General features: G+C 47.5%; 1 protein-coding gene across 2 annotated transcripts in view; it reads left to right on the top strand.

Moving 5' to 3' along the window:
• LOC147013429 (branched-chain-amino-acid aminotransferase, mitochondrial-like) overlaps positions 1-16,519 on the top strand; it is a 92,469-nt gene continuing 75,950 nt past the window's right edge. Inside the window, exon 1 of one of the 2 annotated variants that reach the window (XM_085855257.1) lies at positions 1-275. In XM_085855257.1, coding sequence (XP_085711383.1) covers positions 207-275 — 69 coding nt within the window. In that variant the 5' untranslated portion in view covers positions 1-206. The remainder of the gene's footprint in view (positions 276-16,519) is intronic. The other variant, XM_085855256.1, reaches the window with a different exon arrangement.

Here is a 16,519-nt window from a genome sequence, read left to right as displayed (position 1 = left end):
TTTATAAGACGCAGCGATACAAATTGGAAAAGATCACAACGATGCCTGCGTCGAAGTTCCTTGTGTGGAAACCCTGCTGGCGAAGCACTGACTGTCCCCATGTGTTCTGAACGACCTCAAACGTCAGAGGAATTTAAGTGTGTCAATGCGCATGCGCAACCGGCTTTCTCTGGCGGGAAGTGGCGAGTTGCAAGCAGCGTGAGGTGATGGCGACAAGATTTTTCTCCACGCAGGTCGTTTTTGGCGTCAGGGTGGCTGCAGTCAAATTCCCGCCGGTATGTTTTACTCATTGATCGAGTGTTTATAAAAAGGGGGAATATTTCCCATTGAAAGTTTTCCCATATTATTGATATTGGTGCTTTGACACGTGTGTCGTCATTGTGACGTACATCTATGTGATTGTTCGTTAAAAAGTGGTTTGTTCTTTCCTCCCCCAAAAATCTCCCTGCCCCCCCCTCCACCCCCCAATAAATAAACGACAAAAAGAGAAAAAGTTAGAAGCTATTTTGTAATTCGAAATCATAAAAAATAATTCAAATGAATAAATAAAACGATATATACGTATATACAGTATGTAAGTGTTGGCTGACAGGATATCCATATGTCCCGACTCGGGTATAATGTGTCATCCTGATGTTTCACAGGCAGAACGTGATTCATCAATGTGTGTGCCGTCCCTCAGATGGACGTTAAACGAACATCCCGTCTGTCAGCATTAGTTGGTGGACGTTAAAGATCCCATGGTGTCTTTCGTGAAAATGAAGCGAACTATCGCCGGCACCCTGCACAAATTCCTGCCGTGACTTCTGCTGGGAAGGCAATAGCAAAAAACCCAAAACAAAACAAAACAAAAAATCAGTGTAATCCTTGCCATGATGATCTACTCCTACTCCTACCTGTCTCTGTCTCTCTATCACCCCCCACTCCTCTTACGCCCACCCTCCCCCCAATCCTCTTACGCCCACCCTCCCCCCACTCCTCTTACGCCCACCCTCCCCCCACTCCTCTTACTCCCACCCTCCCCCCCCCCAAACTCCTCTTACTCCCACCCTCCCCCCAAACTCCTCTTACTCCCACCCTCCCCCTCCACTCTTCTTACTCCCACCCTCCCCCTCCACTCTTCTTACTCCCACCCTCCCCCCACTCCTCTTACTCCCACTCCTATAACTGCGACTCCTCTTCCCCCCCCACTCCTCTTACTCTCACCCTCCCCCCACTCCTCTTACTCCCACCCTCCCCCACTCCTCTTACTCTCACCCTCCCCCCACTCCTCTTACTCCCACCCTCCCCCCCACTCCTTTTACTCCCACCCTCCCCCAAACTCCTCTTACTCCCACCCTCCCCCCACTCTTCTTACTCCCACCCTCCCCCCCCACTCCTCTTACTCCCACCCTCCCCCCACTCCTCTTACTCCCACCCTCCCCCACTCCTCTTACTCTCACCCTCCCCTCCACTCTTCTTACTCCCACCCTCCCCCCCACTCCTCTTACTCCCACTCCTCTAACTGCCACTCCTCTTCCCCCCACTCCTCTTACTCCCACCCTCCCCCAAACACTCCTTTTACTTCCACCCTCCCCCCACTCCTCTTCCTCCCATCCTCCCCCCAGTTATTCCCACCCTACACCCCTTATTTCCACCCTACCCCCCCCCCCCATTCCTCTGACTCCTCTGACTCACACCCTCCCTCCTCCCCACTCCTCCTACTCCCACCCTACCCTCCCCACTCCTCTTACTCCCACCCTACCCTCCCCACTCCTCTTATTCCTCTTACTCCCACCCTCCCCTCCTCCCCACTCCTCTTACTCCCACCCTACCCTCCCCACTCCTCTTACTCCCACCCTACCCTCCCCACTCCTCTTACTCCCACCCTACCCTCCCCACTCCTCTTACTCCCACCCTACCCTCCCCACTCCTCTTATTCCCACCCTACCCTCCCCACTCCTCTTATTCCTCTTACTCCCACCCTACCCACCCCCCACTCTTCTTACTCCCACTCCTCTCCCCCCCCCTGCCACGCTTCTTACTCTCACCTTCCTCCACTTCTCCACACCACCTCTCCTCCCTACCCCATCCTCTCCCCCATGGTGAATTTAATTCTACTAGAAGCACCTGCTCCCTATGTGAGGCGTCAAGGGAGTCATTTTATTATATTTATGCCTATTTTACTCCAAGGGGTCCCAGGATTACACACCCAAACTAGAGGGGGAGCACTCGGGAGAGTGCAAAACCTCCGCCGCCAATACTGCTGGGTCACTCAAGTGAACCTTATATCTTATTCATTAAATATGATGTCAACAGTGCTGACAGTTGTTCTTTTCTCCAACATTTTTTTTTGGAGGGGGGGGGTTGGAAATCACTTAAAACATGTAGAAATGCAAAAAAAAAAAATTTCTCGAAATTTTTTTTTGGGGGGGGGGGGTTGGAAATCACTGAAAACATGTAGAAATGCAAAAAAAAAAATTTTTCTCTAACAAATTTTTTTGGGGGGGGGTAACATTTTTTTTGGGGGGGGGTTGGAAATCACTTAACACATGTAGAAATGCAAAAAAAAAATTTCTCTAACAATTTTTTTTTGGGGGAAGGGGACCAAGTCCAAAATCTAATGGCATGATCCTTGGACCATACCTCACCCCCCCCCCCCCCACCAAGTTTCGTCGAAATCCGTCGATGAGTTTTTCCGAAATACTTTTCACAAACAAACAAACAAACAGAAAGGGGTGAAAACAGTAACCTCCGATCTTCGATGGCAGAGGTTAAAAATGGCTGCGATTGGTTCAGCCGTTTTTGCGGTACCTGGGAACAGACAGACGGACGGACGATGAATTACCGCAAGATAATCTGATCGATTGAATTCATGTGGTGTTGATGTCATGCAAACTTGATGGGCCACGCGGCTTCTTGCATCAAAGTTGCTTGTTTGTGTATCCTTTGGTCCACATCCAATTGTCAGGACATGCACCATGATTGGTCTATGGAATGGGTGTGGTTATACCCACCTGTTTCAGTTTTTTTGTTAAGAATATTTCTTCCAATAAATATTTAAAGGAAAGAATGTTTGCCTTCTCCACACTTATAACAAAATCCCATGAACTTGCCATAAAACCAGATTAAGAAACCCGTTTTGACATTTAAATTCACTGTTTCATAATTTAATAGTTTAAAATTTGTTTTTTAGTGAGTCTTATTATCTTGTAGGAAAGTATATCGGTACAACGGAAGGAGAATGTACTCGAATTGGTAGTTGGACGACCGAGCATGTTGCGTTGTACGAGGGGCAGTCAATAAGTAACCTTAAAATGGTGATATAAATTCGAGAATGTAACGTGTGTAGTTGTGGACGACGTATGTTATATTTATGGGTAAGAGTCATGTTTTTTTTTTTCTGTTTTAGATCTAGCAATATTGACTATTGAGCGCATGATGTCAGTAGAGCAGTTCCAAGAAGGCGGCTCCCTGAGAAGCATACACCAAGGAGGAGCAACGTTCTGTCATCCGTTTCTTGGGAAGTGAGGGTGTGAATCTCAGTGAACTCCATGGCAGAATGAAAATCCAATATGGTGATGCATCTTTATTGCTGCAGCAGGTGTATGACTGGGACAGGAAGTTTAAAAGTGGAGTGTCCAGTGTGGCAGACGCTGCTCGCTCAGGCCGGCCTCACACAGCCGACACACCAGAAATGGTTGCAGTAGTTGAGCGCGTGCTAAGGGGAAACCATCACATTACGCTGGATGACGTGATCTCCAAATTGAACATTAGCCATGGTTCAGCACACCATATCATTCACAACGTGCTGGGGTTCCACAAAGTGTCTGCAAGGTGGGTGCCAAGATAACTCGCACCCAAATAAGATAAGAACTCTACCTTTAAACTTCCTGTCCCAGTCGTACACCCGCTGCAGCGATTAACATGTGTCACCATATTGCATTTTCATTCTGCGATGGATTCATACCCTCACTTCCCAAGAAACGGATGACAGAACGTTGCTCCTCCCTGGTGCATGCTTCTATGGGAGCCGTCATCTTGGAACTGCTCTACTGACGTCATACGCTCAATGTTGCTAGATCTAAAACAGAAAAAAATATGACTCTTACCCATAGATATAACATATGTCGTCCACAACTACACGCATTACATTCTCAACTTTATATCGCCATTTTAAGGTTACTTATTGACTGCCCCTCGTACATTGTTCATGTAAATACTTTTGAGCCTTTTGGGGTAGTAGTTACAGCTCTAATGAACAAGGGAGATAGGTTAGCCTGTTTGGTAATATCATCTGAGAAGTTTGCTCACAATACTGATCCCGTGATTGTTCAAATTCCATATAATGTGTCCATTTGTCCGTTGTCTTCTAATGTCATTGTAAGATCATGTGAAAAATAATCATCGATGATATTCTTGTCCTCTGTGATACGGAATATATGTAGAAACTCTTCCATGAGCTTTCGATGCAGAATACAACAACTACTTATTTAGCGGCCCCAATTATCCCACGTGGGGTTGAGAGTGGGAAAGTGTTTGAGCCCAATCCGGCTGATTTGGCCAGATGTTTGATTAACGTGACTTGGGCAGGAATTCGACATTTGTTTTGGGGTGCCAGTTATAACTCTCTTACTCTTCACGAACGACACGGTGGGATCTTTAATACCCATCAACGAATTGTTTTAAAAGTACTTTTTTGGGACGTCCGGCTTAATGTCCATCCGAGGGATAATGTGCTTTGTCATGTAATGCCCTGCCGGCAAAGCACCCATTCATTCGGTTTATTGTCAGGTGGGAAATCGAACCCAGACCAGATAGCTCAAAGGTAAATGCATAATCTCAGCACTAACCCAAATCTGATCACCTGGGACCAGGTTGGTCAGGTCATTTGGTTAAGATTCGATTGAGATGTGCCATTTACGTGAGTACTGTGTTGGTCTCTTCGAATTACACCGTTACACATTACAGATAACATCATTCATTTGAATGCATGTTTGGTGATAACATCATTCATTTGAATGCATGTTTGGTGATAACATCATTCATTTTAATTCACATGTACAGTCACATAATCACAGTACATGTCAAGGCTTGGTGTTGGCTTAGTGGCTGACTTGGGTTCCTAGGGTCCCGAGTTCGATTCCCGTTTGCCGCTGAATTAATACCAGGTGGGGTTGGCTCAGCCTGTCATCCTTCCGAGGTCAGCAAAATGAGTACCAGTTTACTGGTAATCGGGACACTGCATCAGTGGCATAGCTGCGTCCCTAACCAATGATGCAACCAGCAGCCAGAAGGCTGCACTCGAAAGAGGGAGCGAGTACATGTTAATCAATAGTTGTCTTAAATTGCGTGATTTGTTCAGTATATAATCAGTTGTTCATTTGTTCAGTTCAGTATATACAAAGTATAATCAAGATAATTTAAAAATAAATACAAAACAAAAGTACCAGAACAGCATTTAACAAGAACGGCACTCGGTGGAGCACGGATACCTCCTCCATGCTGAACAGTTTACATTTTGTATCCCACTGATGGGCCGGATCTGGATCCGGACCTGAACCAAAATCGAATCAGGTTGTTCTTGTCACCTAACCAACTCATCCACCATGCTTTGTCATAGCTTGTCCACATTTTTTTGAGATATCGTGCTTTATATCGTTTTTGGGTCGCATCTCTTAATGGTGAAGAATCACTTAAAAATTGTAGTTTCCAGATTCTGATTCGGATCTTCACCAAAATCGAATCGATTTGTTCGTGTTGCACACTCAACCTGTCGAAATTTTGTCCGAATCCGTCCATAACTTTTTGATATGTAGTTCTATGCATTGGTTTTAGCCCTATCACTTAAGAAATTCCAGTATCCGAATCTTCACCAAAATCAAATCATTTTGTCCTTGTCACACACCCAATCACTCCACCAAATTTTGTCTGAACGCATCCACAACTTTTTGAGATATCCTGTTCACAGACAGAAACAAACGAACAAACAAACAGACGGACAGACAGGGGTGAAAACATAACCTCCACCCACCTGAGGTGGCTGAGGAAACAAATTACTGACCTACAAACCCCAATTCTCCGGATCCATGTCACTGGAACAAACCCTTTTAAAAAAAGTTTCTTTATTTTCCATTCACCCCTAACTTGTCACTGCAGTAAAGTGTCACGTAGACGTTACACTGTAACGCACCTCATTTCCCCAACACGCACCATTTTATTCAAAGTTGCAATTAAGATGCGTCCGGGTGAACGAGTAACGGTTACACGTTCACCCGTACGCATCTTAATTGCAACTTTGGGGGAAACAATCATCACAGGGGTCCTGAAAAAAACGATTGAACAAACTGACATTTCCTCTGTTTTTATTTTATAACATTTTATTACAAAGCCAACGTTATAACATTTCACAAGAAAAGGCAGAAGACTCGGGTCATCAATTATGGACCCGATAGAATCCAACCGTGAAACACTCGCTTTCCGATGTCAAACATCCCGTAGTTTCTTTTGGAAAAAGTACATTTCCTTTTTTGTACATTTCTTTATCGATACAATTATTCATTTTGTCTTTCGCAACTGCATTCTCGACACACTCCAGTCCTATAGAGAGTGGAGAGTATCACAGTTGTAAAGTTTTGATTACGTGACAGATTGACTCGGCACAACCTTTATAATGACTCGTGCTATCCTCTGAACCATAAATCGACAAAGTGATGGAATCCATAATTTCATGAGATCCATAAGTGTATGGTTTTGCACCAGGATGCTGATAATTAATTTGGCCTCTACCCTAGACACTCAACATCTGACATGTTCTTACTGATGCAAAACTGAGCAGAGGCTCTGGCCTGCATTATGAAGTCGTCACCATTTTATTATTTATTTTACCTCCGCCAACCAAGGACAACGGAGGTTGTGTTTGCACCACTGTGTGTCTGTCTGTCTGTCTGTCTGTCTGTCTGTGAACAGACTATCTCAAAAAGTTACGGTCTGATTTGTATGAGATTTGAACAGGTTGGGTGTTTGACAAGGACAAATTGATGAGATTTTGGTGAAGATTTGGATCTGGATCCGGGACCTAGAATTTTAATATGATTCTTCACCATTGAGTGATACGGCCAAAAACTATATATTGTTGCGGGCCGGGTATCGGTTGCGAGCACAACCGCTAGGTGGAGCAGTAGGATCGACTCTACCGAACACCCGGAATCTAGATCGTCACCCTCGGATAACTCCGAGGGTACGGGTCCCTTCCTGGACCGTAAATAGTCAATAAATTAACCACGTGGTACAGGGTTATTTGCCAAACTTCAAAATACCGAGAGGCCCACATGGTGAACTACCGAGTATTCATACCCTCGACGGAACGCGAACGGGACGAGTCGTTTCAGTGCTCGACCCGTGCGTAACCCGAGCGGATGGTTACCGAGGTCCCGTCGGTCCAAATGCACACAACTACGGCAACAACGGCCTTCTTTAATTCCCCAACACGCACCGACCGTGTTAAACCAATGAAGAAAACACAGAAATGAGCTGATACATTTAACAGGGGATTTATTTACAATAGGGAAAGGGGTGACACAGAGCAGAATTAACACCGAATATAGTCATGCAATGTACAAAGAGCAAGCACTTAACAATTTATACTTCCAGACGGGCCCACAGACAGACAGACACACACCCAAAAGAAACGAAAGGGACCTGCCCGCCTCGTGCGGTCTTCGACGAGACGAGCGAACCAGATCGGTGTCGAGATGCGACCAGCACAGCGTCGACGAGGTGCGACCCTCGTTCCAGCAGACCAGACACGCTCGAGCTGACAGAGAACCAGACTCCAGCGACAGGACGAGATGAGAGCAGACGCCGGCGACAGGACGAGATCAATATCCCCCATTCGTCCCAAAAATCCCCAACCTTTCTCTCCAGGAGGGAGGGCCTCTTTCCCTGACCAGTCGCCTCTTGATTGGCCGGAACCATCGCGCGATTCCCTGGCCGCCCTCCATTGGACAGACGCACGATAGGCTGGGCAACTCCCACCCTTCTGGGCGGAGTCCCGAGCGGAGGCGTTTGTGGCTCCGCCCACCTCCTCACCTCTGGCCACGTGCTTAATGGTGATCGTGTTGAGCCGGAAACGGGGAGGGTGAGACGCCCGCTCCTTGCCGATTGGCTAAGGAGGGACGCCATGCCTACGTTAGACTCCGCCCACGCGCGCACTTTCTGGCGAGTGCGCGAAGAATGCCGCGAGCAGAGTGTTGTTGCTGTGAGAGCGAAGATGGTGTGGATGTAAAAATCCTAACTATAAAAATAACTTGGCGCATGTATGTAATTCCCATTAGACACAGGTAGGGGGCCCTAACTAGAAGCATACACTTATCAAAATAACTAAGCGATGGGGACGGCTGTCTGTCTGTGTGCACAAGGCTTCCAGATTCGTAACATTATTATAGCACGATATCTCAAAAATTAATGACAGATTCAGACAAAACTCGGTGGATATGTTAGGAAGGTGACGAGAATGAATCTATTCCATTTTAGTGAAGTTCCACTTCCAGCCTGTCAGTTGGATACAAAAGGTAAACTGTTCAGCCTGGCAGAAGTATGCGCTCTACCGATTGCTGTTCTACTTTTTCTATGAGGTATCGAGACTCATAGAGTGAGATGGAGTATAAAGAAGATTTCTGGAGTGAGTTAGATGAAGTGGTGGAGAGTGTATCCAAGGATGAAAGAGTGGTGATTGGAGCAGATTTCAATGGGCATGTTGGGGAAGGGAATAAAGAGGATGAGGAGGTGATGGGTAGGTACGGTCTCAACAAGAGAAATGTGGAAGGGCAAATGGTGGTAGAGTTTGCAAAAAGAATGGAAATGGCAGTGGTAAATACGTATTTCAAGAAGAAGGAGGAACACAAGGTGACATGCAAGAGTGGAGGAAAGTGCACACAGGTGGATTACATCTTGAGCAGGAGATGCAACCTGAAAGAGATTAGAGACTTAAGGTGGTGGCAGGGGAGAGTGCAGCTTGACAGCATCAATTGGTGGTCTATAGGATGATTTTGGAGGTGAGGTTGAGGAAGAGAGTGAGGGCTGAACCAAGGACCAGATGGTGGAAGCTGAAGGAGGAAGACTGTTGCGTGGAATTTAGGGAGGAGGCGAGACAGGTGTTGTATGGTGGTAAAGATGGGTGGGATGATTGGGCAACTTCAGCAGAAGTGGTGAGGGAGATAGCTAGGAAGGCACTTGGTGTGACATCTGAACAGAGGAAGGAAGATAAGGAGACTTGGTGGTGGAACGAGGAAGTACAGGAAAGTATAAGGAAGAAGGGGTTGGCGAAAAAGAAGTGGGATAGTCAGAGAGATGAAGAAAGTAGGCAGGAGTACAAGGAGTGGCGGCGAAAGGCAAAGAGAGAGGTGGCAAAGGCTAAGAAAAAGGCATAAGACGAGTTGTATGAGAAGTTGGATACAAAGGAAGGAGAAAACGATTTATACCGATTGGCAAGACAGAGGGACCGAGCTGGGAAGGATGTGCTGCAGGTTAGGGTGATAAAGGACGCAAGTGGGAATGTGCTGACGAGCGAGGAGAGTGTGTTGAGAAGGTGGATGGAGTACTTTGATGAGCTGATGAATGAATGAATGAATGAAGAGAGAGAGAGAGAGAGAGAGAGAGAGAGAGAGAGAGAGAGAGAGATATATATATATATATATATATATATATATATATATATATATATATATATATATATATATATATATATATATATATATATATATATATATATATATATATATATATGGAAGAGGTGGAGATTGTGAATCAGGAAGTGGGGTGGATCAGTGAGGATGAAGAGTGGAAAGGCGGTTGGCCCAGATGGTATACCAGTGGAGGCATGGAAGTGCTTCGGAGAGATGGCAGTGGGGTTGTTAACCAGATTGTTTAATAAAATCTTGGATGTGAGATAATAGTGATGTGAATAAAAGTGAGAGAATGCCGGAGGAGTGAAGATTAAGTGTGCTGGTTCCGATTTTCAATAACAAGGGTGATGTGCAGAGCTGTGGAAATTACAGAGGGATAAAGTTGTTAAGCCACACCATGAAGTTGTGGGAAAGAGTAGTGGAAGCTAGGTTGAGAGGAGAGGTGACGATTTGTGAGCATCAATATGGGTTTATGCCAGGAAAGAGCACCACTAATGCGATGTTTGTTTTGAGAATGTTGATGGAGAAGTATAGGGAAGGCCAGAAGGAGTTACATTGTGTGTTTGTGGATTTAGAGAAAGCTTATGATAGGGTGCCAAGAGAGGAGTTGTGGCATTGTATGAGGAAGTCGGGAGTGGTGGAGAAGTATGTGAGGATCGTGCAGGATATGTATGAGGACAGTGTGACAGCGGTGAGGTGTGTGGTAGGAATGACTGACCAGTTTAAGGTTAAAGTGGGATTGCACCAAGGATCAACTCTGAGCCCTTTCCTGTTTGCAATTGTGATGGACAGGTTGACGGACGAGATCAGACTGGAGTCTCCATGGACTATGATGTTCGTGGATGACATCATGATCTGTAGAGAGAGTAGAGACCTCATGATCTCATGCAGGCTGAGGTGAGCCTCGAGAGGTGGAGGTACGCACTGGAGAGAAGGGGAATGATAGTCAGTAGGAGTAAGATGGAGTACATGTGCGTAAATGAGAGGGAGGGTGGTGGTATGGTGTGGTTGCAAGGAGTTCAGGTGGGGAAGGTGGATGGGTTTAAATACTTGGGATCAACTGTCAATAGTAACGGAGAGTGTGGTAGAGAAGTGAAAAAGATAGTGCAGGCAGGATGGAGTGGGTGGAGAAGATTTGCAGGAGTGATTTGTGACAGAAGGGTAGCTGCAAGAGTGAAGGGGAAAGTATATAAGACGGTAGTGAGACCAGCTATGTTGTATGGTTTGGAGGTGGTGGCGCTAACAAAAAGACAGGAAGCGGAGCTGGAGGTGGCAGAGTTAAAGATGCTGCGATTCTCGTTGGGAGTGATGAGGATGGACAGGATAAGGAATGAGTATATTAGAGGGACAGCGCAGGTAGGATGGTTTGGAGACAAAGTGAGAGGCGAGATTGAGATGGTTTGGTCATGTGCACAGGAGGGAAGCGGAGTATATCGGGAGAAGGATGCTGAGGATGGAGCCGCCAGGCAGGAGGAGAAGAGGAAGGCCAAAGAAGAGGTTCATGGATGCGGTGAGGGCGGACATGCGGGTGGTTGGAGTGTCAATGGAAGATGTGGAGGATAGAGCGAAATGGAGATGGTTGATCCGCTGTGGCGACTCCTAACGGGAGCAGCTGGAAGAAGAAGAAGAAGAAGAAGAAGAAGAAGAAGAAGAAGAAGAAGAGTATCGAGACTCATAGAGGAGCGAGAATACAGAACACATCAGAATGTAAAAGAACAGTACAAAAGGGGGAGGGGGGAGTGAGTTAGAGGGGACACCAACAGCATGGTAGAGTGACAAAATAGGGGGAGACTTGGACACATGAGGGAGAATGAGAGCACGGGATGAATTCTCAATCTTGTAAGTGGAAGCAAAAACTGGAAACCAGGAAAGAAGTGGGCTTGGGGAGAGTTAATGGGTATAGAAATGATCATGGTTGTCGACTTTGGTGAAGAGAATTTTGAAAAAATGTCCCAAACTGCTGTTTATGGACAAACATCGAGGAAATGAACGAACAGGGAGGATGGGAGGAAACTGTATCAAGCAATTAAAATGGTTTGAGGTTAATTCGGAAAGGTTAATTAGACTAATCAATATCATTGGTCAGAATTGGGGATGACAAGAGATGGCAGTGCACTGATTGCTGGAAATCCCAGTCGAAAGAGAGCTTCTGGAAGGTGGTTCCACATACAGAAGAAGCGAGGAACAACATAGTTGAGGTGTGCAGTTAACCTGGATTTTGGAAGTTTAACTGGAAGAACGTGTGCATCCTGCAGTTGCTGGGGAGGGGTGGAGGACTGAGGGAGCAAAGTGAATAATCCTGGGGAATATACAGTGAAACACAGAGAGACCACCAACCTGCCCTGCATTGTGACGACAACAGAGCTTGTGCTTTGGCCTCATTACGGGAGATTGCAATAATGTTCAGAGCTTCAGGTTTCACAGAATCCAGGAGATGTGTGTTGCTGGAGCACCAGCCCATAGTGGAGAGCAGTACTCCACAGCTAATATAGATTGTTCATTCTTAGATGATACTGTGACGTCCACGGGACTTGAACAGTCACGCCAACGTAGAATGAGCCGAAACGATGGAGGCGATTTATTTGTTTATAACCCAAACATGGCGGTTCTAATCGCTCTACCGCAAACGGGACGAGGAAGGTGGCACGAGTCACTTTTCACTGAGTTGATGATGTTTATTCTTTTTTATTATTACCAGAAATAACAAGACTCGGCAAGAATAGGGATCCGGGGCGATTCGACGGGATGGTGTGGGATCGGGCGTGGGGAAAAACACAGACAATTCCAATGAATATACAGTTAGCAATCCCTCTAAGGCGCCAAGCGCGCACACACACACACACACACACACACACACACACACACACACACACACACACACACACACACACACACACACACACACACACACACACACACAACGTAGCTATTTCTGGTGGTCAGGCTGGACCGTGGTGTGGACGCAACTGTCCCTGGATCGGCGTCGGACGAGCCGGCCTTGCTCTCGCCAGGGGGGGCAGGAGAAACCGCGGTGCTGCCGACCTCCTGGTCCTGGCCCAAGTCCGCCCACAGCCGCCAGGGAACCAGCTCCGGCGCCAAGCCGCGAGCAGGAGAGGGAGGCAGGTCCGCCCGCCGCCCGACCCCGCACTCCGAGTCAGCGGACCTCAGAGCCAACCGAGGCGAGGCACGAGGCTCGGCAAGGCTCCCAGACACGATCAAGAGCACGATCGACTCAGCACAGCAACCAGGACGCTCTCTGCCGCCACAGCTTCCACACCAAAAAAACGTGATCGTTCTGGTTGTAATCTTCTTCTTCTTCCTTTTCGACCCCGAACAGAACCTTTTTATCCTTCGTCCTCGTCACTCCCAATCGAGCCGTTTATTGGCCCACCGCCATCGCCTTCCGCCAATCGTGATCACGGGGCGGAGCCATCCGCTGCACTGTCCTGTGACGTCATGGCCAGTCTTCAGAGAATACCAAAAGGGGTTTACGCAGACACCCTTACCCTATCCCGTGTCCCTATCTAATTACGTGACATTTATCATTTCGCCCTTGAAGAAATGAACATTTACTAGACAACTTATCACCACTGAATTGCTACTTATTACATCGAGATCCTGGTAAACTCGAACAGCATGGCATACCTAATTAAACATCCTAATTACCCTTTGAATGCATACCCCCCCCTCAAACGTAACACTGCCCCCTCCTCTGGTACCGCAGCTCCTGCAAGGTATATCACAGGCGCTACCGTACCAGCCTTAACACTTACTGACTCACACCTAATTAACCTAACGAAATAAAGTAGAAGGGGCAATGGGCAGCGAGTCGCAGCTAACTTACCTATCCTGCTTAATGTACTACCCCCTTATGGCCTTATCCTCGCCTAAACAATCATTCGTTTTTTTTTTTTTTTTGTTTTTTTATCACATGAGAGCACTGAGCGAAGTTGCACTCCATCTTCTAGATCATCGCTCTTGCCCAGCACTCTTCCAGTGATCTGGGGAGGGGAAACAAAAGGTTCCACAAAAACACAACACTCATACTTTACATTCCCACTCTAAGCCTTAACGACACTATTCACAGGATATTTACACTTGACCGCCTCCCCCAGTGGATGCTAATAGACCCAGCGTTACCTGGGGAGCCAATTTTCAAATTTGCTTGCCCCAAAATTATGCGGACATCATGCCCTTGCTGCACCTGTCAAGTTGTGCTGGATCAGGTGGGACTCACACATCTTCACAACACTCACACCATGGTCATCATCACATTTCTAGGTCATGGTCCTCATTTTAATCATGCAGGCTGAATCCCGTCATGGCCGTGGGGTGGGTTACCACAAGATGATGGGGGCATCTCAGGTGCAACCATGCCCACAGGTAAGCTTTAGTCTAACCCGGACGCTTCTCCGCCCCGCTCCCTTTGATTCCCTCCCCCCTGGTAGCCATCAGCTCTAATCCCGTACAACACACTGGAAGAGGTCTCACTGGCTCCTCTGGCCTTCCTGGGTCGCCAAGGTCCTACCCACCTTGGTCGCCCAACCAGACCCTCTCCCAGTTGCCTCCAGACACTGTCACCATTAGCCACCAGGTGGTGAATCTCCTTGAAGGGGGTCGCAATTCACGCTCACCGTGAGCTTCAGCAATCCCTGTGGACAAGCACATCATCCCCACCCACAAAACCCACATGACTCCCCCACCCCATTGGCCTTACATGTGACACCTGCATTTCAAACACTTCACCGACCATGACCTTCCCTGTTACCACACCATGCCCAATAAAAAAATCAATGTGTGCACCATACATTTCACTTCTTCACTTAAAACAACTCACACAGCACTTCTCACCCGATCCACGCACCAGCCATTGGACAGCCACTCGTGCCCGCTTTGTTTCCAATTACCCACTGTCCCGATTGTCACTCTAAAACCCAGCAGAACTTACAAACCCATGCCAATTTTCCCACAATTCATTTTTTTTTTCCACTAAAGAAGGCACTTCGCCATAATCTCACCAGCCGTGCATGGCCCTATATGCTCAGCCCAATCTAGTTTTCCCGACCCCCGACAGTGATCTCCAGACCCGACCTATGAAAGGGCATCTCGGATAGACCTGGCGGTTCAGCAGGAGGATTCATCCTCTCCGGGCTTGAAAGTCTATTGGAGGGTCTCTCCATCGCCGGGTACCGGCAATATCGTTGCATGTGTCCTCTTCGCCCGCACCGGAAACAACTCCCCATAAAAGGCCCCCGTGAGTATCAGTGTAATGTCTCTTCCGGTTCCGGACCCCCTCGGCCATAATCGAATTGCTCTATTGGCTGGGCTGGACCCCGCCGCTTTGGCGCACTAACTACCGGATTACCCTTTATCAAACTTGACAGTTTCTGGCAAATTTCCTGAAACATTTGGGTAATGCCAATTTCTCCCAGCCCCCCTCCCTGATCCTGGATCTCCGCCTGTCGGATCATCACCCATGGCCTCTCTGGAACCCGACCCGGCCGACTCCACGAGGCCAGCCTGGCCGCGCACTCGGCCGCTCGGTGAACGGTGGGTGGATCCTGTAACTACACTAGCGCTCGGACCTCAGGGTCAGGAAGAGCAGCTAAAAATTTCTCTAGTGCCAGTCTGTCCCATGCCTCCACTGTAAGGTCCCGATACGCGATCCTGACTGATTGGTAAATGTCCTGTGCCAGCTCCTGCACTGTCTCACCCGGCTTTAATCTGCGGTGCTGGAGCTGGGCCCGCACCAGATCACAGTTTGCCGTGAACCCAAACCGACGGCTCAACCCCTCGCAAATGTGAGAGCTGGTCAACATCCCCTCCGCGATCACGTTTAACACGTCTGCGGCTGGTCCCCGCAACGTTGCCACCAAATTCCCTGTACGTTCCCGCTCATTCAACCCATTTAGTCGGGAAATGCACTCAAATTGCGTCAGAAAAGCTTCAACGCTCCCTGACCCGTCGAAATTTACCAGGGGGATCACTTTTACGGTGGCCCGCTTCTCAGTTTCTCCCTTGTCCGAATCCAGCCCAGGGATCAAACACCCTTGTGGCTGCGTATCCAATTTCGGAGCCCACTGTGGCCAAAGATGTTTTGTGGTGAGGGTCTCATGGGTCAATTTTGCCTCCTGTTCCAAACGTTGAATGGACCGATTCACCTCTTCCCGCAGGATCTTCTGGGCCCGCACAACCTCCTCCAAGGCTCCGTCGCGAGTTTGTAGCTGCTCCTCAACCAACCCGGACACTCCACTTACAAAAGACGGCTCTACCAGGCCTTTATCCAAGACTTCATCTTGGCTCATAATTTTATCTTGTTCGTCCAAACGAGCCTCCAATCCTTTTACCTCCTCCGCCAAATTCATCCCTTGCTTCCTCAGCTCTCCCCACTCTTCAACTTGCAGCTGCATACGAGCATCCACACAGGCACGATGACGTTCCAGGCTTTCATCCACTTTATCAACCCGAATGTTCGTTGCATCAATTTTATCTACCAATTTTTTCCGTATATTTTCCCCCTCCAATGTAATTTCTACCTTTGTTTCCTCCAATCTATCCTCGAATTTACTTTGTATTTCTCCCAATTTAACATCCACACACTCCTGCATCTCAGTTTTCATTTTCTCCATCTTTTCCCCCAATTCATCCCTCATTAAATCAATCCGTGCACCCAACTGTACCCCCATTACCCCCAATTGATCTGTCATTTCTGCCCTCTGTGCCGTCATTTCTGCCCTCTGTGTCACGAATTGATTTTCCATTTGTGCTGCCATTTGTGCCCCGAATTGATTTGCCATTTGTACCATCATGTCCCTTATTAAACGTTCCAACAGTGTCTGGATCGTCATCGCACC

Source organism: Eptatretus burgeri, chromosome 14, assembly GCF_056783735.1.
Source record: "Eptatretus burgeri isolate ZD-2024b chromosome 14, Ebu_testis_v1, whole genome shotgun sequence".
In the NCBI taxonomy this organism is placed as follows: domain Eukaryota; kingdom Metazoa; phylum Chordata; class Myxini; order Myxiniformes; family Myxinidae; genus Eptatretus; species Eptatretus burgeri.
Note: the sequence above shows the minus strand (reverse complement) of the source record. Positions and strands in the feature narration are given on the sequence as shown.